This window comes from Capsella rubella, unplaced genomic scaffold, assembly GCF_000375325.1.
Source record: "Capsella rubella cultivar Monte Gargano unplaced genomic scaffold, Caprub1_0 scaffold_5, whole genome shotgun sequence".
In the NCBI taxonomy this organism is placed as follows: domain Eukaryota; kingdom Viridiplantae; phylum Streptophyta; class Magnoliopsida; order Brassicales; family Brassicaceae; genus Capsella; species Capsella rubella.
This window is the reverse complement of record NW_006238919.1, coordinates 3,528,237-3,556,156: the sequence shown is the minus strand read 5'-3', so window position 1 is coordinate 3,556,156 and position 27,920 is coordinate 3,528,237. Positions and strand designations below refer to the sequence as shown.

At 33.6% G+C, this 27,920-nt stretch overlaps 6 protein-coding genes and 1 long non-coding RNA gene across 9 annotated transcripts; 3 read left to right on the top strand and 4 right to left on the bottom strand.

The window, feature by feature from the left end:
* Positions 1-890: 890 nt before the first annotated feature.
* LOC17885101 (BAG family molecular chaperone regulator 8, chloroplastic) lies at positions 891-3,174 on the bottom strand. The gene is made up of 2 exons (XM_006292880.2): positions 2,516-3,174; positions 891-2,439 (listed from the first exon to the last, which is right to left on the bottom strand). The coding sequence occupies exons 1-2, from the start codon at positions 3,104-3,106 to the stop codon at positions 1,300-1,302; spliced, it is 1,731 nt and encodes a 576-aa protein (XP_006292942.1). The 5' UTR covers positions 3,107-3,174; the 3' UTR covers positions 891-1,299.
* A 2,031-nt stretch (positions 3,175-5,205) lies between these two features.
* LOC17885077 (putative uncharacterized protein DDB_G0277255) lies at positions 5,206-6,101 on the bottom strand. Its single transcript, XM_006292396.2, has one exon. It carries the CDS (start codon positions 6,084-6,086, stop codon positions 5,397-5,399), a length of 690 nt encoding a protein of 229 aa, XP_006292458.2. The 5' UTR covers positions 6,087-6,101; the 3' UTR covers positions 5,206-5,396.
* A 20-nt stretch (positions 6,102-6,121) lies between these two features.
* Positions 6,122-8,524, bottom strand: LOC17887478 (pentatricopeptide repeat-containing protein At3g29290). Of its 2 annotated transcripts, XM_023782823.1 has the most exons (3): positions 6,799-8,524; positions 6,546-6,717; positions 6,122-6,211 (listed from the first exon to the last, which is right to left on the bottom strand). In XM_023782823.1, exons 1-2 carry the CDS (start codon positions 8,308-8,310, stop codon positions 6,547-6,549), a joined length of 1,683 nt encoding a protein of 560 aa, XP_023638591.1. In that variant the 5' UTR covers positions 8,311-8,524; the 3' UTR covers positions 6,122-6,211; position 6,546. The 2 variants fall into 2 exon arrangements, with proteins under 2 accessions (XP_023638591.1, XP_006293002.1); XM_006292940.2 differs by lacking the exon at positions 6,122-6,211 and having other exon boundaries at positions 6,519-6,717.
* Positions 8,525-8,671: 147 nt separating this feature from the next.
* Positions 8,672-10,238, top strand: LOC17887317. 2 transcript variants are annotated; one of them, XM_023782824.1, is made up of 6 exons: positions 8,672-8,766; positions 8,857-9,012; positions 9,282-9,355; positions 9,457-9,536; positions 9,732-9,879; positions 9,984-10,238. In XM_023782824.1, the coding sequence occupies exons 1-6, from the start codon at positions 8,763-8,765 to the stop codon at positions 9,999-10,001; spliced, it is 480 nt and encodes a 159-aa protein (XP_023638592.1). In that variant the 5' UTR covers positions 8,672-8,762; the 3' UTR covers positions 10,002-10,238. The 2 variants fall into 2 exon arrangements, with proteins under 2 accessions (XP_023638592.1, XP_006291885.2); XM_006291823.2 differs by having other exon boundaries at positions 9,732-9,883; positions 9,984-10,167.
* Positions 10,239-12,485: 2,247 nt separating this feature from the next.
* Positions 12,486-15,326, top strand: LOC17885572 (putative cysteine-rich repeat secretory protein 13). The gene is given in 6 exon segments (XM_023782319.1): positions 12,486-12,508; positions 12,631-12,828; positions 14,290-14,488; positions 14,883-15,036; positions 15,039-15,136; positions 15,138-15,326. Coding segments are annotated over 6 exon segments (861 nt in total).
* A 4,008-nt stretch (positions 15,327-19,334) lies between these two features.
* LOC17886564 lies at positions 19,335-21,803 on the bottom strand. The gene is made up of 2 exons (XM_006291628.2): positions 21,716-21,803; positions 19,335-20,502 (listed from the first exon to the last, which is right to left on the bottom strand). Exon 2 carries the CDS (start codon positions 20,421-20,423, stop codon positions 19,632-19,634), a length of 792 nt encoding a protein of 263 aa, XP_006291690.1. The 5' UTR covers positions 20,424-20,502; positions 21,716-21,803; the 3' UTR covers positions 19,335-19,631.
* Positions 21,804-23,103: 1,300 nt separating this feature from the next.
* Positions 23,104-24,178, top strand: LOC111830711. Its single transcript, XR_002834049.1, has 3 exons — positions 23,104-23,257; positions 23,338-23,789; positions 23,873-24,178. It is a non-coding gene; the product is annotated as an uncharacterized LOC111830711 (long non-coding RNA).
* Positions 24,179-27,920: the final 3,742 nt, after the last annotated feature.

The window sequence follows — 27,920 nt, the reverse complement described above, 5'->3', positions numbered from 1 at the left end:
AGAACTTGTGTATCGGGCATTACTCCTAGTACCAACGAGAGACGACTTGAAGTTTTATTGTTGAAGAAGGAATCAATATATTGGGTCTTTCTTTGGAATATGCTTCTAAAATCACAGCAGGGTTTGGTTAAGGAGATGCAGAAGACACAATTGGCATTAATAAAGAATATGCAGCGAGGATCTTGGAGTTTTATCATATGAGAGATAGCCAAAGATGAAGATCGCTTTAGATGCCCACAACATTTCAAAAGTCATGTTTCAGAACCATCTCAAACAACAAATTCAAAATTTTATGGAACTAGACTAATGCGAAAAAACATTTAGGAGTTTCATCTATAAGATGTTAGCCTTTTACAAGTGTACGAAGATGTGACTTAACAGATTTATTTTGTTGCCTGTAAGACTTTCGTTTATAAAGCAGGGTTACTTCCACTTCTTTGTTGAAATTTGTGTTCAATTTCCTTATTTATTCAGTGGTTACATGAATGGTTTCATGTATCATGTAAACTTTTATGATATAAATTAATTGACTTGTTGTGGGAAAAAAAATTATAATTTTATTATAATTATCCAAAGCTTTCTTTAAAAAGATAAGTAAAAACTTTTAATGTGGAAAGATATTTTTTTTTGTCTAAAAAACTAATGTAGGTATATATACACTTAAGATTCGTTAAATACACGAATGTCAAAAGATATACAATTTGTAATTTTCGATTAAATTCGGTTATTTTGGATCAAAACAAAACCGAACCAAACTCGATAGAGTTTCGTTTATTTACGGTTTATATATTCAAATATCAAAACCAAGTCAAACAGAGAGAAAACCGAAATGAAATTGCTAAATAACCAAATGGTTATATTATTAAATTGCTAACTGAATGCCCAGTCCATTGTACCGAATGATTGATGGATTTGAATTTTGATACACACCACTCGAGCATAATGCAACAAACAAAAACTTCTAAATGAGTGTCAAGGAGAGGTACAAAGACAAGAAAGAAAAAGGGAAAAAAACAAGATTACACACTCCAACTGATCAACCTAATCAAGCTGATCTCTACAAGCAACTGTGGAGACCATGGTCACTCAAAAGAATAGCATTTATCAAAAGACATGGACTCGAAAATGGCGGTAGAGAGTACAGAATGAGGCAAAAGACTCACAATGCAGTTATGTTACAATTTCTACAACTAGAAAGGTCATCTTATTGAGGTTTCTAGAACATACCAAAATGCAGGTTTGTGGAATTAAACTAGGCATAAGCGCGAAGTCATCGCTTTGGAGGACATTCACCACTGATCAAGGCTCCATTTTTAGTGGCAATGGAGGAGAGAACATTAAGTTCCCTTTTTGAAGCTGGACTTCCTTCTCGTGTTTGTTACTTTCTTCGTGGTTCACGTTTCTGTTTCCTTCGCTGTCCTCTGAAGAAGAGACTTCATTTTCAGAATCAGTTTCTTCTTCTTCATCTTCAAAGCTCTCGTTTTCTTTGGGAACGTATTTGATTTCCTCAACTTCATTCACGTTCCCTTTCTCTTCACCATTTCCATTGTTTGATCCGCTTGTCGTCGAGTCATCTTCCTCGGTTATGCTTGACTCTGGCGTATCTCCATAAACCTTGTACACGTTCCCATTCTCATCAAAGCTCACAGTTTTCACCACTGGGATTGATGATTTTCCTCCACTCCCTTTCACCAAAACCCTGTTCCCAGTTTTCAAACTATGCCTCTTTCCATCATCCCGGGACATCACCAACGTTTCCTCTCCATCATCAACTGAATCATCCTCAGCACTAGAAGTTTCATCGTCTGTATTTCCATAAACCTTACATATATTCCCATTTCCATCAATGCTCACAGCTTTCACCACCCGGGTTGTTTTCACTCCACTTCCTTTCACTGAAACCCCATTCCTCGTTTTCAAACCATGCCCCCTTCCATTATCCCTGGACATCACGAGCGTTTCCTCATCACCATCAACTGAATCATCCTCGCCACTCGAAATCACATCATCCGTATTTCCATACACCTGATACACATTCCTATTCTTGTCCAACACAATAAATTTCCTACCCTGAGGCTTCACTACATTGCCTTTTATCACAACCCCAGTTCTAGACTTAGAGCTACCAATCTTTCTCTTATCAATAGAACTCACTGGGACTTCTTCACTACCATCAGTCATATCTGCATTGCTATCTTCATCCTCACTAGACGTAACAAAGACTTTCCCCATTCCTTTCCTCGATTTCTCAATTGTTCTGTTTTCAGCTACACCAGAAGGCTTTTTGCCATCAAGTTTGCTGCGGCTACTCACACTTATTGCAGACTTAGCAACAAAACCACACCTTTTAACAGCACAATCATCAACATACTGCAAAAACCTTACCAACTCTCTAGTCAATGATGTCTTACTACTTCGTATCATTGGATCAATCCTACCCTAATAGACACAAAACGATACTAAATCAAAGATCTGAAAGAAAACTTAATAAACAGAACAGAGGATTCACAAATACCTGAATCGAATCAAGTTGAAGAAGCAAGTCTGTAGCTTTCCGAGAAACAGCTTTGAATGGGAAAATGGGTTTCCCTGAAACAGAAGACTTGAGAGACAAGAAGCTAGATTTGACCATTGCAAGCTCCTTGAGTTGCCTAAAGGATATGGATCTGTGAACAAGGTAAGACCGGAAATGAGTTTGAATGACACGCGCCGCCGAGTCTTTGAGTTTAGAGTGACGATCTCGACGTTGGTCACAGAAAGATGAAAACTTGCTGAGCGAAGATTCAAGATCATCGATTTTTCGGAGAAGACAAGACAGAACAACTTGGTCGTATTCTCGTGGAACATTCTTTTGCTGGCGCTGACCTCTAATGAAGTTTCGACACGAAGTTTCGCAGGAACATTTCGTTTCTTGTTGCTGATTTTGGAGGTAAGCAGCGACGAGATGAAGAAGATTATCCTCCGGCGGCGGCGGCGGCGGAGGAGGAGGAGTTTGGTGGTTGATTTGAGTGCAGCAGTGAGATGACGTTGTGAATAGAGGGATGGTATTGTGGTGGTTCTGGTGGCGTGAGCAGCCGTGGTTGTGGTGGTGGTGATGAGATGCCATAGAATCGGCGGCGGAGTCTACTACTAGTAGATCGAGAAGTATTAAATGGTTTTTGACCAAATCGGTCCCGTGACTGAGAAAGATTTTAGAAGATGAAGACAAATAAAACGGCACGTAGTGCTTATCAGTTACAACGATCCGGCACGCTTTTCATGTTATTGATGACTGGTCGCACTTAACCGGATATGTTTGCACAAGGACAACTGGACAAGGTTTTTAAGTTTTGTAGATTTTGCATCTTAATTTGTATTTTACTAGGTTTTGACCTGCACGGGGGAAATAATTACTTATATATAAAGTTTAACGGATTATTAAAAATAATTTATTTAATCTTTTACTAAAAAAAAAAAAAATTAACGAATTAAAATATATTAAAGTTTAATTTTATTACAATGCAGTCGTTACAATGAATCATATATTTGTATAATAAGTTTAATAGATTACAAAGAAAATAAGTTTAAATAAAATAATAAAAGGAAAAAGCAAGTAAATAATAATATATTGAGTTTTGCTACAATTAAAAAAGGGTGAAAATTTTATAGCACGAAATAATATTTATCGATAAATTATTCAATTTGACCATTTTTGTAGTAGAAGTAGGAATAGACGTAAAAATTACATACTACAATATATTTTTTTAAGTACCAACCCGTAACATAATTCATATCGTAAAAACATTATTCACTACTCGCTTTACCATTATAATTGTGATTTTAGAAAACTACCCGTGAACTATCTAAAATTTACGTAGTTTGATATATAATATTTTATCAATAAAACTTATGTCTCCAAATTTACATTTATGTATTGAAAACAATAGTTTTACTATTTTAAATCTAAAATTTTTATATATTTGAACCTTTTTATTATAATATTTTGAAACTTTTTAAAATTTTAAATATGCTCATGTAACATTGATTTTAATATTGGTCATACTTATAATGATTTTAAATTATTGTCCAAAATATTTAACCGAGTGTAATTGAGTATTATATGTCCGTTTTGAAAAATTCAAATTGCAACATTTGCGAAAAAGAAGTTAAAAAAGTTTTAAACATTTTTCATATTTAGTATAATATTATAAATTGAAAATAAGATCAAATAAAAGTGAAAGAAGAATGAATTGTTTTTAATATATTCTATTAAATCAGTTAGATAAATATTAGGAAATCCTAAAATTAGTTATGGAAATAATATAATCCTAAAATGAGATATGGAAAGTATCCGATGTATGTATCCGAATACATTTTAATATCCAATTTTGAAGTATACAATTGTTTCAATCAGGTTAATTTTTTAATTTTGATCCGACCCACATTCTATTTTGTACTTCTCTTTTACTATTATAGAGATAGAGATAATTTTAAAATAATTTTATCGTTCAATTACAATTTTATAATATTATAATTTCATGTGTTTCGTATCATATATTCATAATAATCTTGAGAACAATACCCAAACCAAAAGTACTGAACCGAATAAACCGACAAAAAGAAACCAAACTAAAACTAAAGCATTAACAAAATGAAAAATTTTCATAACAAAAAAGCGGACCCAGACCCATACCGAACCGATAATAGAATGGATATCTAAAAACTCTAAAATATAGTTATATATTTAAAATATTAGTTATAATTTATATTTGATATAATCTGATTACCAAAATTACAATTATAAATCCGTAAACACTATGTACTTATCTATCAAAATAACCAAAAGTTTTAGACATTTTGTCAAGATTTAATCAAATTTTAATTATGTTTAAGCGGAACACTCTACCCAAAATCAAAATTCTAAAATAACCTAGGAGAAATAGACCTAAACCTTTCTACCCGAATTATTTATAATCAAATAGATATATCCGAAACCGTACCAAATATCCGAACTCCAACTCCCACAAGCAATAATAAAAACATTTTTCCCTTAACTAGCATCAGAGTTATGTGCTTAGCAACTTACATTAACCAAGAAGTCAATAAGACGTATTGAAAGTATAGAATTTAACAATTTAGCTAAAGTTTGTAGCTTTATCCTACTTTTGAGTTACTATTATAAAACTAAATTTTCTTTTGGTGTAAAACAGCTTTTATACCACAGAGGACACAGAATCAGAACATAGAAAAAGACAGATGGAGGAAACTCAGTGAAAACAAGCGTGGCTTTGGTCTTTGAGCCCATATGTCCAACAAAACATACACATTCCAAGAACACTCCAAACCAAAACAAAACAAAAATTGTGAAAAAGACAAAAAAAACCCAAACAAAACCCTAAAGAATTACAATTAAAACCCTACCACGACGGTGAAGTATACGGCGAACCAGACGACGAAGACGACGATGACTCACCATTGTTGTTGTTCTTGGATTCACTAGGAGAAGTTTCAATATCTTTTAGTGAAACAGAGCATGCCTTTTCAGGTAGATCTTTCATTGGAGACAATGTAGGTGTTGTTGTTGAGACTTCTTCTTGGATTGTATCGTCTTCTTCATCTTCAAGACGTGACGGTGAAGACTGAGGTGTTTCAAAGGGTGTTGTTTGTTTACTTGTAGAGTAAATCGGGTTTGATATGTAGATGAAGTTGTCAAGAGAAGAAGCTGTTGTGGACTTGTTGTTGTGGTTAGAAGAATCGTTAACTGTGGTTTCTTGAATCAGATCAAGAGAAGCTTGTAAAGATGGTGTTTTGGTTGGAGTTTGAAGAACGCCTGTGTAGAGAGGGTTTGATAAAGAATCTATGTTGGATGGTGTTGGTGAAGGTGAATGTTCGTTGCTTGTGGTGGAGATGACTTGGTTGAGAGTTGTGGCGGCGGAGACGGTAGTAGTGGTGATGGGGAGGTTGTGAGAGTTGTGGTGGCGGCGACGGCGGAGTAAGAGAGAGCAGTAGAGTTCAGCTAGTAGTACTAAGACTAAGCTTAAAACCATGACTAAGCTTACTACCATTACCATTGTAGCTGCCATTATCACCTTGGAGGAGCTGTTCATCTTTTAACTCTCTATGTTGGGTATGTCTGAGCAAGAACATAGAAGAGTGATTTAGTTGTGTAAGAAGCAGCTTTTGTTTTTCTTGGCGGGAAGATTGTTGCTTTATTACAGTGACTGTAGTGGTCCTGTTGCAGAGAGAGAAGGATTGGTTACGAGGAACACGAGGTACTCTGTTTTACGAGCTTGGAATTAATATATTGTAATTGTAATATGCACATTTGGGGAGGAGGGTATTACTGTAACCTAAAGAAGGTTTTAGTGAGTTTAAAGATTCTAGTCAAAGGCTCAAAGCTATGTCGTATTGACCAAGAAGCTGAGATCAAACTTGATTTGCTTGTTACCAAAGTAATTATCTGTTTCTTGACCAATATAAGGCTATCTCTTTTAGTGCATTTTGGTTTATGAGACTGTGCAATGCTAAGAAGTAAGATGTATGAGTAGAACAAAAAGCATTATAACCTTATTTTCGGTGTTTCTTTAAGTTCTGTAACATCATAGCTCGGGTTTTGCCATCCGGTTCTAAACCCATCTCTCTCATTTTGAGATACAACTCTTTTGCAATCTTGAACTCGCGTCTTAGACACATCCCATGTATAGCTGCGTTGTAAAGGGACACATCGGGTTCCACTTTCTGTTCAAGAAGGAAACAACATTAGATAACCTCTTCTAAATCAGCACACGTTTGAATAACAAACATAAAGATAACTCGTACCTCTAAGATATCTTCAACCTCGTCCCAAAGAGAACCCCAAATACAACTCCTTACAAGCGACAGATAAGTAAAAGTGTTTGGCTTACAATTCATTTGAGTCATGTGCTCATATACTAGCAATGCAACTTTCGACTTCCTTGATTTTTCGCAGGCGCTTATCACCAGATTATATGATGAAGTTGAAACTGTTAACCCGGAACCTTCCATTTCATACAAAAGCTTCACAGCTTTCTCCCAGTAACCAAGCTTTTGGCATGACACCATAGCTGTGTTGTACAAATATTCATTCAGACAACACAGGTTTTCGCTTCGTACCATATCAAACAGCTGAAGAACATCTTCATAGCGGTTTGCTTTGTATAAAGCCGTGAGCAGTGAATTCCATGTGTACTCGTCGGCTTTATGCCCCAAAGATTTTGCAACACTGTAAACCCTAAACACCAATCCGACTTTGCCCGCCTTTCCCAGCGAATTTATCAATGTATTGCACGCTACAAGATTAGGCTTCATCCGTTTCTTTAACATACTTTGGAATATCTTTAACGCCAGATCCCAATTTTCCTCCTTCGTACACGCACTTATCATCGCACACATTGCATCCTCTCTCGGAGATATGTTGCTGTTAACCATCTCTTCATATGCATCAAGGGCCAATTCGCTTCTCCCGCACCGAACAAAAATGCTAACAAGCAGAGAATATGTAATCTCAGTTCCAATTTGACCATCACCTTTCATAACTCTCCATATTCTCTCCGCCTCATACACATTATTTATCCGACCACATAGAGAAATGGCGGTGTTATACAGGATCACATCAAAACAACTCTTATGTTTCGGATCCCTTTCTAGTTCTCTAAACATTCTTAGCGCAGAATCACAACCCTTAACCTCTGCAAGAGCTTTCAACATCAAGCTATACGTGTGCCCTGTGACATTCTCCTTTTTCCTCATGAACTCAAAGACGGTAAAGGCTTTCTGAATATCTCCATTCCTCAAAAGGCAGGAGAGAAAAGAGTTACACGAATGAGCACTGGGTTGTAAACCCATGAATCTCATAGAATCAAACAACTCCAATGCGCTTCTAACTTTATCCAACCTGCTAAGTTTCAGAAGTCTCCTCGATAACATCTCTTCGTTCCTTTCCTCCAGAAAATGTATCCTATTCCTATACACTACAGGCTTCTCTTCTAACCCATTTTCCCCTCTTTCTCTCAATCCATGTCCAGGCTCCAATTCAGAACCAAAAACCACATCTTCACCATTGAAAGATCTGTCTAATTCACTACTCACCATCCTCAATCGCATTCTTGGTGTTGCCATAGAAAAAGACTCCATTTTTACACCTAGACGCCTTTGTTTCGGTTTCATGGTCAATCCAAAGTCCAATGAGTGACTCAAAGACCAATGACAAGTTCTCCAAACACAACTTCTCTTTTCAATTGAATAACATCCACAATCCAATCGATTCAATGTAGCAGTGATGGAGACAGGACTCAACCAGACATATTCCATGATTATACAGTAAATAGCAAAACGCAACAATCTACACCTCCAAATTCAACACAGAACAGAGAAAGCTTACTCTTTCAGCATAACTCAGAAGAGAGCTAAGAAACCATTTCCTAATCAGCAAAAAGTTGACAACTTTACTGAAATTTTCAGTACCCACTTCAAGTCTAACGAGTACCCAAGATACCAAACCAAAGCCCTGTTCTTATTCAGCGGAATTGATGAATCAAGCTCTGTTCTAGGGATGACGAGCGTGCAAGGAAGGAGAAGAGCTCAGAGAGAGAGAGACAGCAAAACGACGGGGTTTTAGGCTTTGAAAAGGGAAACGATGTCGTTTAAAGGACCTTCAAACACAGTCGTTTCATAGTAGTTGAACTTGAAAACACCCTAAAGCTTTTTCTCAAAGCAGAACACTTTGGTTGAGTAAAAGGAATCGATTTCTCTATCAAGCAACAATGGGTAAAGTTTCTAGCTTTATTGGAAATTTCGAAACTTGTTTCTGGGTTTTTTTGAATTGATGTTGTGGTAAAGGGAATGGTGTGATTGCAGATGAAGGAAGAGAAGGTGAGATAAAGAAGAAGAAGAAGGCTGATGAAGGAGAAGTGAAGGAAGGAGTAGCATCTATAGCTTTGTTGCCATGCGGGTCTATCTCTGGCCACTTCATTCAAATGCCTAGCTCCATCTGTTATGGTCTCCATGGCACTGGTATGTAATTTCACTCTTCTCTTACTTTGATGGGTTTGATTTGTTGTTGTGCAAGTAGATGTTTGTGTTACTATTTGTCTATATCCCATTTAGCTTGGGTTTGATGGAACTGTTTGGTCTTTAAGTATGTAAATGAGTCAGATTAAAGACTTTTAGATCTATTGATACTAGGAATGGTTAAACATGAGACATCTTTGTTAGTCAATAGCTTGATTAGTGTGGCTTATTTGACATGACACTGCGTTTTTGTTGTATTATTGATATCAAAGAACTGGCTTGTGAGACTGAGTGCAGCCGCGGTGAGGATTATAGGTTGATCAAACTCACTGTCATAGACTACAATGTATGAATTTCTCACTTCCTTTTGTAACTCTTAAAGGCTTGATTTTGATTTCCAAAAATCGTGGTATTGAATCTGTTCTTCGTTTTCTTTTGGTGAAAAAGAGTAAGAAGGAACAAACAGTTGTAGTGGAATGCAAAGGCCATGATGCTGCTCGTATTAATGATGTCGAGCATGCTCACGGGTAAAGTTTCCAGTATCTGTTGTTATGTAAATCAACCTATGCGAGTTTTGTATATATGATAGTTTACCAAAGTTGGAGTTGGAATGTCATAAAACACATAGCTTTTCAGACATTTGCATAAGTTGAAATTTTAAAACCCTTTTGTGTGAGTCTTTCGATCTTATGATTAATAAATTACTACTTGTCTTTGATAAGTTGGGAGGAAGATGTCATAGGATTAGTGGAACAAAAACACGGGAAGAAGAAAGTATCGGTTTTGTTCGAGTGTGAGACATTGAAGGCAGATAAAGCAGCAGAAGACCATATCAGACAGTTTATGCCCAAATTAGCTGGACTTGACGCCGTTAGTACGTAGAATCAACAGTTTCTTCTTGTGGCATTCTCATTACATTGTTTTTTTTCTTGCTCTGTTGTTGAACCAACATACTGATTTGGGGGTTTTTGCAGTTAACATTGGACCAATGAAGATTTCGGGACTTGATTTTGCTGCAGTAGAAGAGGAACTCACAAACTAAGACAGCTTTTGACTCTTTTCACTTTTTGAATACATCGCATTCGAATGCTCTTTTGAGTCTTTGTTTCACATCATAGAACACAGTCAACGGTTTAATCAATCTCCATATGTTTGGTACCAATTGAAGTTGTTTACTGCACCCATTGTGTCACATATATTTTAATGATTTATTTTAATTATTTTATGTATTTTTATTTCTCAATTAAACTATGAGTTCATATGACTCATTGTGGATGTCGCCATGTTGGTTCCCAAACCCATGTTTTGTGTGGAGAGAGGTTTGATCCCTCAAAATTAAAGTGATATTTTTTTTTGGGTAGCCCTCAAATTTTTTTTTTGTATTAATCGTTAAAGTAATCTTTTTTTTTTTTTTTTTGGTATACAAAGTGGGGGGAATTTCAAAAATACCCCTTTTCCAATACCACTTTTTAAAAATACCCCTTTTTCTAATTTTATCAAAAAGTCACAATAAAATTTGAAATTTATCAAAAAAATATGTATAAACTTATATTTGTAGACACAAATTATCTTTACATGTGTATAAATTTATTTATATATTTCATAGGTACCGTATAAATACCTTTTAAAAAATCATATAAAAAGCTTATAAATACTGTGTAAACCTTTTAAAAACCTTATAAAAACCGTATAAATGTCGTTTATAACCTTTTAAAACCTTCTAAATATTTGGATTTAGTCTCCCAGTAGTAAGGATGATCTTGATGTACCTTATCAACCATATAAAGGTTTATAATTTTTCATATTTGAAAAGGGGTATTTTTGAAAATGAATAGAAAAGAGGGGTATTTTTAAAAAGGGGCACACCAAAAGGGGTATTTCTCAAAAATTCTCTACAAGGTTTTGTATCTTATATACAACCAATGAATTAATATGATAATTTAATCCTATGTTTCTCCGTAAGATATTTTTAAAGGGATAAGTGGGAAAATGTATCTTAGGAACTTTTAAACATATTAATAATGTAAGAAGTTAAGTTAAGAACCAGTTGATTATTGGTTGAACCTCTAGGATTTAAAATTTTAAATAATATAAAAATATAAAACATATTATAAATTTTTAAAATTAAATAAATAATTTATAAATTGAAAACTTATAAAAATAAACATAAAACAGATTTGAAAAAAAGGAAAAAATAAATACAATTCAAAATTATTTATAACCAATAAAAAACAATGAAAATAGAAATGAGAAACAAAATTATTATTAACAGCCACTCACGACTTGACACCTGGTAGAGGAACCCTCTCTCAAAACATCTTAACTAACATCCGATATTATCTCTTGCAGTTTCACTGTTTGTTTACTTTTTCATTTTTAATGGGTTAAAAGCTTGCGGTTGTGCCGATAAAGATGGCCTAAATGTGTCCTTTTTTATTCCTCATTTACTTCAGCTCTGATTTCAAATTGACATTGTCTTCTATGTACATCAACCCACTCTTATCTTTTATATATATATATATATATTTATGGAGTGATCCCAAAGGCTTTGTAGACCCAAAAACTAATTTCCTGGAGCCGGGGTAACCATGTTAAATCTCGAATCATTGTGGCCAATGCTACTCGAACGCAGGTGGCGGGACTTACCTCCCTTTACCATTGAACCAAAGCGACTTGGTTAACCCACTCTTATCATCTAAGAATATTTTCCGAAATCCACAATTTGAGATTTTAATCATTTTTAGATTTCCGATGAAATTCTATGATTATACAACTTTGTAATAAACTAAAACCATGTGCATTGTTAGTTTCCTAAGGAAATTTTCGTGATTAAAACAAAATTAGAAAAAAATAATTTGACAAGAAAAGACTTTAATCTATTCTTAAGGTTTTAATCACCTTTAAATATTGTCTACTATAAAAAGAAAAGATATGTGATGAACAGTCTCTGATGTAAAAAAAAAATTCTCAATTCTTTTTGTTAAAATCTCTCGTTCTATTAGCACGCAAATTGCGTGTTCAACCACTATTATGTATTTATGTAAACAACGTTCCTATCTCTTGACTCATTTGAGTGAATTATATGAATGTTGTTGACAAGAAAAAAAAAGATTTGTCAACATAACTGCATAATAAACTAAAACCAACTGATGTATGCATAATACCATAATATTTTAACTGCATAATAGTTAAAATAAATAATTAAAAAATGGTAATAATTTTTCAATTAAAAATTACTAGAACCGATTCTTATGTTTTCTTATACGAGAAACCTTAAGATACCTACGAAAGACTTTCACATGGTGACACATGTTTTTTCTAAGTAACTAGATTTTATCAAAATAAATCAAATTTACAAAATAAACTCAATGGGTCTCTCATCGATGAACATATCTAATATTACCTACATTTCAGGTTGACACCTTTCGTGTCATATGACTCAGAATTTTTAAATTATGCAAACATTTGAACTTTGAATGTGTCATCGGTCCTCTCATCGGTTCTAAAGCTTAATATAGAACTTTGAATTGTTACTAAAATATTTCAGCTCTCCTTGTCAAGTCTCCTATATAAACTTTCAAACTCCTCAGCTGATTCTTCTCATAATTAAAAATATAAAAGAAAGAAAAAAGGACAAAACAGAAAAGAAAACAATTGTCCCAAACAATGGTCTTCAAATATTATTGGGTGGGTGCCTATCTTGGCCTTGGTGGCCATACAACTCCTCCTTATACAGAACGTTTCTTCCCAGAATGTAACCAATGAGTATTTGCACCACCAATGCAACAATACATAAAGGACTGATATACGCTCCGAAGGGCTAACGGACGGACAGAAAGGGTTTCTCGAGTTGGCCTTCGCTCTCTCTCGATGGAACCACGAACAAAGAAGAATTGATCGGTGGATCGATGGATAGACGTGATTGACTCGCTCAATCAATGGACGAACAAGAGGGATGAATCACTCAACACACTCTTAATTCGCAGCTTCAATAGACTATAGTGAATCACACACTTAAATCTAAAGAACAAACAAACACAAAGTTACTCGAACTTTATAAAGAAGAAAACGCTTTCTTTTAATTTCAATGATCATGGGTGCTTTACAATGAATCACGAGCTGAGCTTTTATAGGCTCAATATACAACGTTCCTAGAGTCTAAAACAAGAAAACAAATCGCAAAAATATAAAGAATATAGCCGTTGGAGCTTTGATGACAAAATCGGCCAAAATAAGGAAAGTGTCTTCTCTTGTATCTTGAAAGCTTGGGGAGGAATGTGTGACGTCTTGGAACATTCTGTAATGTTTTTAGAGTCTTTAAAACGCATCAGCTTTGGTAGAAATAGAGCCGTTGATGTCTAAACACTCCTAGTGTGAATGCGCCTACAAATGGAAAGTTGGAGTGGAAGAGGATTCGCCTAATCCTCTGGATGCTGGTGCATATTGAGGCATATTGGAGAGTCTCTAAATGGTATATAAGTTCTCCTTGTCTCCAAAAATAAGACTCCAAGGAACCAAATACGGAAAGTTCCATTTTCGGCGACATATGGCCCTCGGGTAAGGCCAAATGAGTAAGTGAAAATCCAACTCGAACCAGGGGTGGTTTGGCTCGATCATAATGCTCCATATCGTTGGTTTTGTGGTGAATAATGAAGCCGAGGTCAGATGTACGAGTGGATTCTCCAAACTGTGGCTTAGCTCGCCATTGGACATGTCCGAGGAGGCTCTCATGTCCATCTCTCAAAATACCTCGATGATGGACTGATGTTTCTCGATCATTCCTCTTAAAATGTACATATTGTGGATGTATTTTGAATCCCAGCTTGAATGTACGTGTGGTTTGGTCGGTGGTTCCATACGCTTGCTCATGGTACGGTTGAAACGGGTCTTCATGAACCATCTTGATTTCAGGTCGTTCTTCTTCAATTCTGTCTCGATAGATCTTCCTAAAATGTGTGATTTGCTGATGAATCTTCATTATAGGTCGAAGAAAGTCTTCATGTGGTCGATGGAATTGAACATGGTACGGTACGGATGGGTCGTCGTGGACAGTCTTCATTCTGGCCGGTTGGTTTATGATTCCTCTTGAACCATGAGTCTTCTTAGGATTGATTTTATTGTAAATAATCAATCCTAGGCCATGTGCTTCATCTGAACTCCATTTGGGCAAGAATCCTTCATTTTTGTCCGGTATGGTTGGTTTGAGGCTCGAACCGGCTGGTCTGGTTTGATCCTCGTTTGATGTGGTTTGGATGTCCTCATCAAGGACTTACAGTCCAGGGAGTATATTCGAGAAAATCTTATTCAAGTCATCCGTAACATCTCTGGCCTCAATCTTCGCCACGGTTACACCTACAACTCTAATGTTGAAGCTTACGCAGTTAGTAAAGATCCCAACATTGTCTTCGTTTTGCTCCAGTGCCGCGGTGACTCTTACGGTTCCAAGTGCCACTCCTGCCTCCACACAGCCCTCTCTGGGGTAACTTAACTTTACTTCAATATATTACAAGTCACATATATTTTTCCATGGATATAAATAAAGTTGTATAAATATATTTTTTTTTTTGATAAACCCTATCGGCTGATCCGGTCAGCCCCGCTAGAAACGCACCAAAGTGCTTCAGAGTGGACTACTCCCCGAAGGGCCACCACACTGTCTATCCCGAGTTTGGAATGCTTTCCGACTAATGCCAGAGGTAGTCAAGCCGCCTGCATTTCTGACTACCAGGTAAACCAACTGGGCCTTGGCCCAATTGACAGACTTCCCACACAACCATGATTTTTGTTTCCTAGGTGGATCGAACCTGGGTTAGTTCCTTCCAACATTTCCCCAATTCTCCCTTACCATCGAACCTGTTGTATAAATATGACAGCTTCGTGAGAGATGTCCAAGAAAGAGAGGAGCAATAATATGGTACGACCAATGGGTTTTGGAGATTTCTTCATTCAATACCGAGGGAAGGATCCTTTACGATAGTTGTTTCAGTATGACCAACATAAAGAACGTGAGCGGCGATCCGAATAAGTTTAAAATAAAAGGAGGGATCTCTTCCACAAGCTAATGTTAGGAGCCACCAAGGATACAGATGAAAGAAACGAACCATACGCAGTGGGAGAGACAAGAATATATAGGAGAAAATAAGATGTATGCAATGGTGCAATGTGCATTAGACTTAGGGTCCAACGGTTGCTATGTGTGTCTAGAATGGATTATGGGAAGGTATGAAAGGTACTACTTCGACAATAGACAAGGAGGGAGAGTTTTGGGTAGGAGTTGTAGCTTAAGGTATGAGCTTTACCCTTTTCTTAGAAGGTAAAACACTTTTAGATTTGAGCTCCATTTATATTTCCCTCTCATTTACTGTAATGGACAAATAAAAATTGTTCTCTTTTTATGTTTGCTTGTTTGTTTTTCTCTTTTATAAATTTGTATCCTGTTTAATTTGATTATTCAGTTTGAAAAGATTATTTGATCATTCAATATAGTAAATTGTTATTCTAAAAAAAATCAGGAAAATCACATTTTATTTGTAACGCCCCGACTGTCACCACTCCCAGTAGGCCCCATTGAAACAACCTAGCCTGTTTTTCCCGTTTTAATTCATCAATATTAACCCCACAATGAATATTCAACCAACAAACTAAACCAACATGCAAACCACAGCGTAAGACAAAATATAAATCGATAATCCAACAAATCTAATCAATAATCAATAAATTATCAATCACATAACCAGAACCTAGCATGCCTCTAAATCCAAGGTTCCAGAACAATAAATTAAATAACACAAAACACCCATCGACTCTAGATCATCGCCCTCTTCATCGTTTTGATTCCACGATCACACTTTATCATTACCTTCATCACAAAAACAACAAAATACGTGAGCATTCCTACAAATACTCAGTGAAACGATCCTCCCGTTTACTGGGTTATACACACATACATAATAGACCAACAAACATACATTAGATCGATCAAACAGAAAAACCAAGCATAAAAAGACACGGACTACTCGCAGTCCAGAACCGGTGTCGATACACCCACACTAGTGTCGACCGTCACCTCGACAACGATCAACAGTGTCGACCAACACCCTCCTGGACGGAATATTCCTTCCAAAAATTTTCCCGCCAAAAACTTTTCCGCCAAAATTTTACCGCCAAAAAATTTTCCGCCATTTTTCCTGCCAAAAAAAATCTGCTAAATGTTTTCCGCCAAATTTTTTTTATGGGTTTACAAGGATTTTTAAAGGATTTACAAGGATTTTAAAGGGATTTACAAGAGCTTTTAAATGGTTTTTAAAACATTTGTAATTGTTTTAAAGGGTTTTAGAAGCTTACAAAGGTTTTTGAATGGTTTTTAAAGGATTTACAATGGTTTTTAAAAGACTTTGTAAGTTTATAACGGTTTTTAAAGAATTTACAAGGATTTTTAAAAGATTTTCAAATGATTTTTATAAATTTACAAAGATTTTTAAGGGGTTTTTAAGGGATTTTAAAAGAATTTACAAGTGTTTGAAAAATGGTTTTTAAAAGGATTTACAAAATTTAAAAAAGGTTTAAAAGGATTAACAAGGATTTTTAAAGATATTTACAAAGATTTAAAAATAGTTTTAGAGGATTTACAAGGGGTTTTAAAGGGATTTACAAGTTTACAGAGGTTTTAAAAGGGTCTACAAAGGTTTTTAAAGGCATTACAAGGACTTTAAAATGGTTTTTTTAAGAGTTTACAAGAGTTTCTAAAGGGATTTATAAGTGTTTATAAATGTTATAAAATGATTTACAAAGGTTTACTAAAGTTTTTAAAGGTTTTGGATGACTTTTAAAAGATTTACAAGGGTTTAAAAGGATTTTTAGAGGGTTTTAAAAATATTTACAAGCTTTTTTAAAGGATTTTTAAAGGAATTGAAGAAAAATTATGGCGGAAAAATTTTGCTGCGGAAAATTTTATGTCAGAAATTTTTAGCGGGAAATTTTTTGGAGGAATATTCTTTTTGTTGGAAAAAATATTCCTTTCTTCATTATGTGTTCTACCTAAGGAGGGTAATTTAGCTATTTTGTATTCAAGAGGGTATTTTTGAAAATAGAAACCCAGAGATGGTACTTATAGAAAATGGTGTAAAAAGGTTATTTGTGCAAATCCCCTAATAATAATAGCTAGTGTTTGAAACCGCAACTGTAACGGCAACCGTTGCGTTTAAGTTAACCGATCGGCAAATAAATAAAGCCAAGCATATAGTATAACTAGCAGTTGACCCGCGCTCCGCGCGGGAGATTTATAATTTTGTTTTGTTGATTTTCTATTCATATTGTGATATTTTATTATTTTTTAATTGATTTTCAAAAAATGTTATAAGTATTTTCTCTTTGATTATTATTTTTCAATACTCAAATTTGGATTAAAAGCATTTGATTCAATTTATGAAATATCATTTTTTTTTCTTTTTGATCATGTTATAAACTAATATTTCACTTTCATATTATTTTTCCTCTTTATAATTTTTTATATACAATTACATAAATGCTGTTTTAGTCTATCATAAATTTAAATTTTACTTCCATTCTAAAACTCAGTAACATATTTAAAATATTAAATTATGATCAATTTAAAATGAAAGTTGAATTATATTATTACCACTAATAAAAAAATTAAAGTATAGTTTTTCTTATTTTAACATTTCATTTTTTTACATAATTTATTTTTATGTATATAAACTTTCTATTAATTAAATAAGTAACATAAATATGCACTAAATGAATGTTTTATATTTATTTTAATGTTTAAACAAAAATGTGGCTTAGGTGGATGCTTAGGTGGCGTCATGAGAAGAGAGAAAAAGCTAACTTTATATAGATAGATTCTATATTTTCATTTTATTTTATTTCTATTTTTTAAGTTTTGATTTACACATTTAAATATTTGCATCTTCTAATAAATATGTAAACTTTTCTTCTTCTTTTTTTTTCCGTTTATTTTCTTTCATTTCCATATTAAAGAGAAATGTATATTTGCATCGTATAATTGTTATGTTAACTTTTCATTTTTCTTTTCATGAATTAACATATTTTAATATGAACATAAGGCAACTAAATTACTCCTCTTGTAGAAGATTAATATATATTTACAAAATACAATGAAGAAAAGACAAGATCACACATAAGTTTGGCGAAGACACAATATGTTTCATATGGCAGTAACGCAACTTATCGCACTATGCATACTTTTCTTGTTAGCTGTCGCATGCATCGTGTCATGGGTTTGGTCTTGCTTTCATGACGGCCGAACACGCGACCACGGACCAGCCTAGTTCCATATGAGTATCAATTTTTTTTTTTTTTTAATTTTAAATTTTATGATGAAGATTTTTGTTAGATGCATCGATACCTTTATGTTATACAATATTCTTTAATGAATCTATGATACTTTTTATAAATTTTATAATTGTGTTTAGTGTTTATCAGTCGCATTATAATTTTGAAATAAGGTTTTCTTTTGTCAAATATGTCACACACAAAACTAAAAAAGAGTAAGCAAGGGTGAAGAAAATAATCTTTATAAATTAAGACTCGATAAATTAGTACTTCGATAAGTCAATATATTTCTTAGTTAAATTATTAATTTTAGAGGTTAATATATACAGGCTAATTGAGGAGGATTAAATTCAGATTTCTAAGTTTCTAATTGGGATCAACTCCAAGTTTAAAGTCATTCAAAGGTATGGCTGCAATGCATAAAATTTATATACAAATCTTAGAAGGGAATTTTCTTAAATACTACTAAGATTATTTTTTTGGAATTGTGAAGTTTATTTTCCAAAAATACCACAAAAATACAAATTTTCCTAAAATACCACACTACTAAAATTTAACTTTTTAACATTCAAAACTAACTTCTAAAAACTTAAATTGTGGTATCCAAGGGTATTTCTCAGTCTTAAACTATCAAATTTTAATTTATATACAAGTCTTAACCTCATAAGATTTTCTTTTGTCAAATCTCACACACAATACTATTAGTGAAAGGTGGACTATATTTCTATAAATCAATAAATTTCTTCGTTAAATTATTAATTTTGGAAGTTAATTTGTATTATTCATTTTAGAGGTTAATGTAAAATGCAAGCTAATGAGGAGGATTAATCAGAGTTCCAAGATTCAAAACTGGGATAAAATTAAGTTTAAAGTCATTCAAAGGTGTGGCTGCAATGCTATATAACTCACTCTTCTCAAGAGGAGTGTTATTCCAAAAAGCAGATTTATGATATTGTCAATCACAACTTTATCATCCAAAAGCAATTTTAAAGAAAAGGCTCCTAAAACAATGAAAAACCAATGAAAATTTATATACAAATCTTATTGAGACAAAACCTGAAACAATCACTGACAAATCCTCGAATAGTACAATACTATAAAGTTTCTGTAGGAGCCGTTACAACACATACAAATGTCTCTTGTTCAGCTTCCATAGAGCAACAATGCAATTTAGAACTACAACCATATATAGATAAGAAAGAAAATTGTTATACTTACATGAAGGATGGACCAATCTTGGGACTCAGTTGTTGAAGAAAAGTCGTCAAATTAGGAGTGGGAAGCTTCTGAAAGCATTCGTAGAAAGTTCATGTGACAATTTCTCGGACAAGCCAGTCGAGACAAGGATACGCGAAGTAGAGGATGAGAAATGATGGTAGAGCCAGCAAGAGAGTGATTAGAATGTACATAGCCAATATGGCTGCACTGGTCGGTATTGCATAGAGTATTATCAGCAGAAATATGACTACCAATGGGAACTTTGCTGTCAACTGGATGAAGAAGACCAGAGACTTTCTCAATGAAGTTTGTATGTTGTCCCTGGGAATGTGATGATCATTAACAGAACCTGGTTGTACAGGTTGACTGCGATGATGGCGATTGTGGAGACATGAAGATGGAGTTTCCCTTGTATGATCATTGTTTCCATCCGTTTGAGCTCTACCGGGTGAGTTGCGTCTCTCACCATTCATCCTCTCGACCATCCAAAGCACAAAGTAGTTCTTGTTAGGGAACCTGAGGGTTCCTCTAAAGACAAGACGGAAGGACAATAGGTTGCACCACGGGCATGAAATGAATAGAGGAAGCTGAACTGGGTGAGTAGGCAATTTCACAATAGCCCATTGAAGTCCTAAAATGCAGTTTTTGCACATTGTGTGTCCACACCATAGCACATAAGGAACGTTTTCAACGATATTAAATGATTCCCAGCAAATAGGACACTCGAGACCTTCGTCTTTACTGCCTACAGAAGATGCATCGTCATCTGAACATTCCGCATGAGGATGAACTGGTCTTCTTATTTCGTGTTTCGGTCCCATGTTTCCGGTTAGATAACTCGATGCTAGATTCCACATTCTGGTATCAGGGATGGATAACATGAATACCTTTCTTTACGCCAAAACAAATTCTGCTAATACTTAAACTCAACGCTTCATCGCTTTGATCCAGAAATTCATACTAAAACAAGCAAAGAGAAACACATATATTAATCCTTCAGTGATGATCCAATGAGACAAGGACGCAATTCTAACTCAAAATCAACTAATACATTAAGTGATACATTGACAAACCATGGCAACACAAATGATAAAGCAACCCCTATATAGCAAAGTTCAAATTTGTATTCTCAGAAGTCAGAATCAATATCAATCGCTCAAAGATCGATCATTTCAGCAATAAAGACGACTCAAAGGTTATGGCCTTACGGGCATAAAACATGCATCAATCCTAGAAACGAAGACCCCAATGAAACACAGCTTCAATTCTAACTCAGTATCAACTAATAAGACTAAGATTCAGTGCTACATCACACAAATGATTAGGAAACTTCTATATAGCAAAGCTTCAATTTTTATGCTCAGAATCAATATCAATTGACGAACAAGACCTCAAATATCGATCATTTCAGCAATAAAAAAAACTTTTTTATCTTTGAGCTAAACCTACTCAAAGGTTATAGGCACAAAACATACATCAATCCTTCAAACAAAGACCCCAATGAAACATGGTATCAATTCTAACTCAGTATCAACTAATAAGACTAAGATTTAGTGCTACATCACACAAATGATTAGGCAACTCCTAAATAGCAAAGCTTCAATTTGTATGCTCATAATCAATATCAATTGACGAATAAGACCTCAAATATCGATCATTTCAGCAATAAAGAAAATTCTTTTATCTTTGAGCTAAACCTACTCAAAGGTTATAGGCACAAAACATGCATCAATCCTTCAAACAAAGACCCCAATGAAACGTGGATTCAATTCTAACTCAGTATCAACTCATAAGACTAAGATTCAGAGCTACATCACACAAATGATTAGGCAACTTCTATATAGCAAAGTTTCAGTTTTTATGCTCAGAATCAATATCAATTAAAGGAGTAGACCTTAAAGCTCGATCATTTCAGCTAGAATCTACTTAAAGGTCATGACTTTATCATATTCAGAGTCATCCCATACAAGATTAAACGATAAAAGATAAAACCCAAAAACCATAATCACTAAATGAGATGATCCATCACAGCATTGAAGAAATCGAACCCAGATTAAGACTTAGGACAGAAGATAATGAGGAGCTAAAAGATATAAAATTGAAAGGAGATAGAAATCAATGGTTTAGTAATAACCAAACCCAAATTGAGAGTGATTCAGATTCAAGATCGTACCTGATTCGATTCTGCTTTGAGCTTTATTGTTCTAAAGAGGATTCGTCAAGTGTGTGTTTTTGTTTCGTACGTGAAAGAAGAAGAAGATGCTCGATTTTTGTTTCCTTCAGGATGGACCCAAATTTTTTTTTTTGGGTTGTTTTCAAAACGACGTCGTCATTCTTTCATCATTCAAAGATATTTTTGACATTTTCCAACATATAAGAAATTTGTATTTGTTTTATTTTTACTTTATTTATTGATTAAAAATATTATTCTACTTATAATTTCTCTTCATTTGTTATTGAGCATAAAAATTCAAACTTTGGTTAATATTTTCAATCAATACATAGATAATAATATTGTTTCTAATCACCGTTTTCTTGGTACTGATTAATATTATTTTTCTTTTTACCAAAAAATATGTATATATTTTTTAATATATGTAAAATGTTGAAACATCAATCTATTAAAAATGTATAAAGTATCTTATTATATAATGTTTGGTGCCAGTCTCTTAGCCGTCCATCTCTTACCATTGTCGCTTATAGATGGGAGGTAGGCGAAGGTAGCTTGTTTCTCTTCTCCTTGGCTACCTTCACTCCACATGGTTATTCACGAAAGAAAACCATCAAGCGGTTTTTCGCTTAGTAGAGCTACCGGCTAGCGTACGACGACCGTTTCTTGTTATTGCCCAGCCAATTCTTTTGGCTAGTACACGGAAGTGCAAACCATAATTCTTTTGTCTATCAATAACAATGTGCATTGCACGGTGGATGTGAAGAAGTAGGGAATTATCTCCAATGAGCCAAACTAGTATTTGTGGTGAATGGATGTAAAGTAGTCATTCATTTCTTTGCTTGAATAAGTTATTAAGGTTTGAACTAGCCATCAATCTGATTCTTCTCCAAAGATAGAGTAATATCTTCGTAGTTATATCCTTAAAAGTAAAATATTGAAAAACCTTGTCTTTATGTCATAGGCGAAGCTTCTTCTTGGAGGATGGTTTGAGTTCGAAATCAATTAAGGATAATTCAACTCTTGCAACGGTTACATTGTAGAAAGTCTCAAAAATATGATTTCAAGCCTACATTTTTTCATCGCCGGCGTGAATACTCAATTTCGATCCAACTCTAAGTCGGTGAGAAAAAACGAAAAGATAAAAAGAGTGGGTCCGCTTGTGTTTACACCATACAAGTGGATCTCTGTCATTGTTGTTGTTGGGTTCATTTAGTTTGGGTTTAAGTCAAAGCTTTTATCATGTATTGTAATATGTCTAGTGGGCCTTCTTACAAAGAACTTTCGACGACCAAAAACAAATATTAATATAACTCATCGATCTACTTGTCATTTTACAATTTTGTCTTTGTTAAATTAAAAGACTTACATAACTTCTAAAGTTTATTTCTCTATGCAAAAAGAAAAAGCTTCTCTCTTCTCAATATTTCTCACGTCGGATCGTCACGAGTCACCACCATAGTTACCATCAGCCTCTATTGTTATCTTCCCCACCATTGTTACCGACGTCTTCTTGTCAATTTTGACGCATTTGTGCTCTAATCGGTAAATATATTCAATTTTAGGAAACTCATTTGTATAATCTGTTTCAGACTATTGTTTATGTTTGTCTTTCTCCATTATAGGAAAAACCTGAAGCAAAAACTCTCTGTAACTATCTTATTCGAGATATTCCGCTCATTGGATGATGGATGGCAACACCATGATGGAGCAAGTCATTTGCCTTTCGAAGCAGATTCTGTTGAAGATATTGAGCTTAACAACACCTCTCCTGTAGCTCAAAATTCTGAGCAACCTCAGAAAAATGGTAAAAGGTCAAGATCAAAGCAACCTAAATCATCTCGAAAGCACTCAAGGGAAGATCAGTGGGATCGAGTCTTAGATCTTATCGAGGACCAGGGAAGATTTTTTATGGGAGGTAGAGAAAGTTTTTATACGTATAGTTCTGCTGCTTGTGTTAAGGAGATGGAAAAGATGGTATTTCTTAATCAACAAGGCGAGTTGTATTGGGCAGCCAGACGAGGCAAAGAAGATTGAATACCTGGAAAGAATGATAGGAAAAAGAACTCATTTCAAGGTAAGTTTAGATGTTCTCTAATGTTAGTATGATCTTTTTCCCTAGAATATAAAATGATTCTAATTTGCTTACCCGGTTTTTAGAGGAGAAGAGGAAGGAGATTCATGGTTCTACATAGGTCAACGCTGCACTGTTCATGTGAGATTTTGCTAAGTCTTTGATAAATCTGTGGGACTACATTTGGTTGTTATGTATACTGATTCATGGTTCATAGGAGCTTCGTTTGTTTTCTCTCAGTGTTTTTTAGTTGATGTTTAAGTTAAGTAAGAAAAAGTAGTACAGATGATGTGCTCTGTATACTTGCACTAGATGATAATAAGTTTATGTTTGCTAATCATGTATAAGTTTAAAGCTTGGGAATCGATTTTGGGAATGTAACGCAGAAAGGAACGTCATCATTATTAATAACATTGATTTTTTCCTAAATAGATATTATTTACATGTAAAACAGTTTTTGGATGTTATGTAAATACAGGCATTATATGCATTAGTCATTACCTTACGAAAATAAGATGATATTATGTAGAAACAAAGAGCATTATAATGCATTAGTCCATATAATTGGTCAACTTCTTTTTTCTTTTATTATTATTTTACTTATCTTTTGTTATTTAAAAAAAAATAGAAAAATCATAAATCTCATTTATCGTAAAAAAATATTTTAGTACTCCCTCCGTTCCATTATATAAATATTTTGCCTAAAAGCACAAAGAGTAAGAAACAATAAATATTGTATCGTTTGATAAAATTGGTTAATATTCAACCAATAGAAAAATATACAGCAGAATTTAAGTAGTAAAAAAATATATAATTAATATAAAATTACATAGAAACTTGGAGAACTTTTTTATAAAATGGTACAAAGAAAAAAGTCTAAAAAATCTTATATAATGGAATGGAGATAGTATATTTTAAAAACCATGCTCTAATGGTGGATACCAGAATGCTTATCATTGACATCGAGGATAGATGACTACACTAAACATGAACAATTACAATCTAAAACTAAACGTATGTTGTTGGGATTTCTAAACAAGCAAATCTTTTATGATATTGTCCGCTTTGGTCTCATAACTCAATCCCGCACGGATTTGTTGGGCTTTTTTCCAAAAGGGCTCATACTAATTAGAGTTGGACTTGACTTGTATATTAGAAATCTTTCTAATTTTTCGATGTGGGATATTGGTTTGTATTCCAATACTCCCCCTAAAATCGTAGACCACGATCCTTTGGCCTCCTCCTAGATCCATTATCTTGACATAGGTTCTGACCCAATTGTTGGGTTCTTTAAACCCAAGTCAACTTTCCATTAATATGATATTGTCCGTTTTTGGCTCATAACTCAAGTCCGTGCCGATTTGTTGGGCTCCTTCCCAAAAGACCTCATACTAATTGGAGCTAGACTTGACTTATATATTAGAAACTTCTCTTTCTAATATTTCGATGTGGGATATTGGTTTGTATTTCAATATACGTGTCTAAATGATTTGATGTTCTATCCTCTCTAGCGTGACAGTGACCTTATCAATTTGCTGACAATTTGATCCACTTAATTAGAGTCAACATTTGTGAATTGTACAAATTTATTAGTTGTGAGTTTAGTGAACCTGCAAAATTATGTAATTCATGTATATCATAAGTCATAACCAAATGCCAAAATTCTTGTATAGATTTCATATTTTAATTCATGATTTTTTTATAATTCATATACACCTAGTAGCTTCATAAGTTACAACCATCCATAATAATCCACAATGACTTCTTGTTGTGAGATAAGAAAACAAAAGTTTTCTTGTTGTGAGATAAGAAAACAAAAGTTTTCTTGTTGTGAGATAAGAAAACAAAAGTTTTCTTGCACTAGATCGATGGCCACTCGTACATTCCCTAGTCCCTACAATAAGTGGACATAATCTAGTACAGGTCTAGGTGTTGGGGTATTCAATTCAGTTTTGAATATATTCATTCGATTCTGTGTATTTTGAGTAGAGGACTTTTTATTCATTTGGTTACTTTAAAATTTTGATTAGATTCGGTTAGGTTTCCCGTTATTTTTGGTTCGGTTCCAGATATTCGAAATAGTAAAACTGTCTTTAAAGTGTTTAAATTTCGATAAAATTTGACTAAATTTTGATACATATGCGTAAATACTTTGGAATATTTTCGTTATTTTCAATATTCTTGTTATTTTGGTATAAAATTATATGATATTTATGAATTTATAACTATAGTTTGCTAGTTGATTTATATCAAATAAACGAATAATTAATATTTTGGATGTATAATTATATTTTGGATTTTTTTTGGTCCTGTTCAGTTTCCGGTTCGGTTCTACGGTCTAAAGCAATTATTATGTTAATTATGAATATTATTGTAGTTCCATATGAAGATTTTTTATCTTATTCAACAAAGATTCAGCCGATTAATTTATACGAAAAAAAAAAAAAAAATCAAAGATTCAACCTTGGGTTTCTACATATTTCGTATAGTTTAAACCTGTAATTAAACGTTTAGACGTAACAATTACGAATATATATACTATAGTATCTTCGTATGATAAAATAAGTGAAATGTATTTAATCTTTGTGCAAACTACATATTCGTATCATTACTAAATACCTAAACTTAGCTGGAGCCGTGGAAGGCATGCACAAAAAGATACCTTAGAGTACGTATCTTGGTTTGGTGGAGTTTATAGTACTAAGAGCATGAGGAACGTTGAAGTATTTATATGTGAAATCACCCAAAAAATTTATATTTGTTGAACATATTGAAAGAGTGATGATACAAACAAAGCAATGTAATTAAGCAAATCAAACAAAATCTTAGAATATCTCTTCTTTTTTTTCAGAAAGGAAAAAATACAAAACAATGTTAATACTCATGGGCAATTGCTAATAGCTCAACTGATCAAAAAAATTTGATAAAAATTTAGAGGTCGCCGGTTCGAGTAGCGCTTGGGACAAGACCATATAACATAATTTGCTTTCGGGTCTGAAGGGATGTATAGGATTCGGCCCAGAACCTCTTTGATTATTCAAAAAAAATAAAATGTTAACAACACTCATGCATGTGTGATTTATATACCTCATAAGATTAATTTATTTACTTGATTGGATGGGCAAGAATATATCATAATTTGCTTTTTGACATGAGGATGTATTAAGAAAAAAGTTAGAAGCTTGTGATTTATGTTTAGGAGAGTGTTAATCATACTAACCACACATTTAAGCAAGTAAAATGATCAACAAAAATGGAGAAATAGTATTTTGCAAGAGATATTTTCTAAATTCGATGCTATCATTTAAAACAATTTGTAAATAAATATTCGCTTAACTTAAAAAAAAAAAAAAGAAGTTGAATAATTTTTTACTTTTTAGAAATTCACACTTTCAGTTTTTTTTTTTTGTTGAAAAAACTAATATAAATTTGTATTTTCAAAAGTATCACGAAATCTTTGTTTTTGAAAAACTATCATAGACATAATTCTTTTGGATTTGAGTCGACTATTTTATATTTAAAATATAATTTTTAAGGAATATGGTTTTTTAACTCTTGAATAATTAATTATTGCGGTTTACAAAAAAAAAAAAGAATAATTAATTATTGCAAATTATCATAATTGTTGGAATGACGATTCTACTATAGACAATTCTCTCTGATCTTATTAGATTCACCACATATTACACTTCTTTCTCGGACGGAAGATTCTTCTTTCTTCATGCGTAAAAACACAGCAAACAGCTTTACTGATTGAACATAGTTATAGATCTCCTATAAGCTTATCTTTTCTCTTTTATCAGCAAATTAATTAATAAATTGCATTCTACGGGCGTTGAATTACAAACTAGCATTAATCAACTCTTGCTCAACCACTAGATTAAAAAGACTTCCACAAGATTTAATGTTTAGAATCAAAACTTTAGTTTTGTATATTAAAAGGTTTTGTTATAATTTTGTGATACCGTTGTAAAAATAAAACTAACAATAAAATTGTTTCCTTTAAACTTAATTTTAATCATGATAAAAATTGTAGAAAAAACATGTCAAACTAAAGATTAAAAAAAAAAAAAAAAAAAGGAAGATGTTGGACTCTTCAAACTCATGTGATATATGAACCTTCTGCATAAGTCC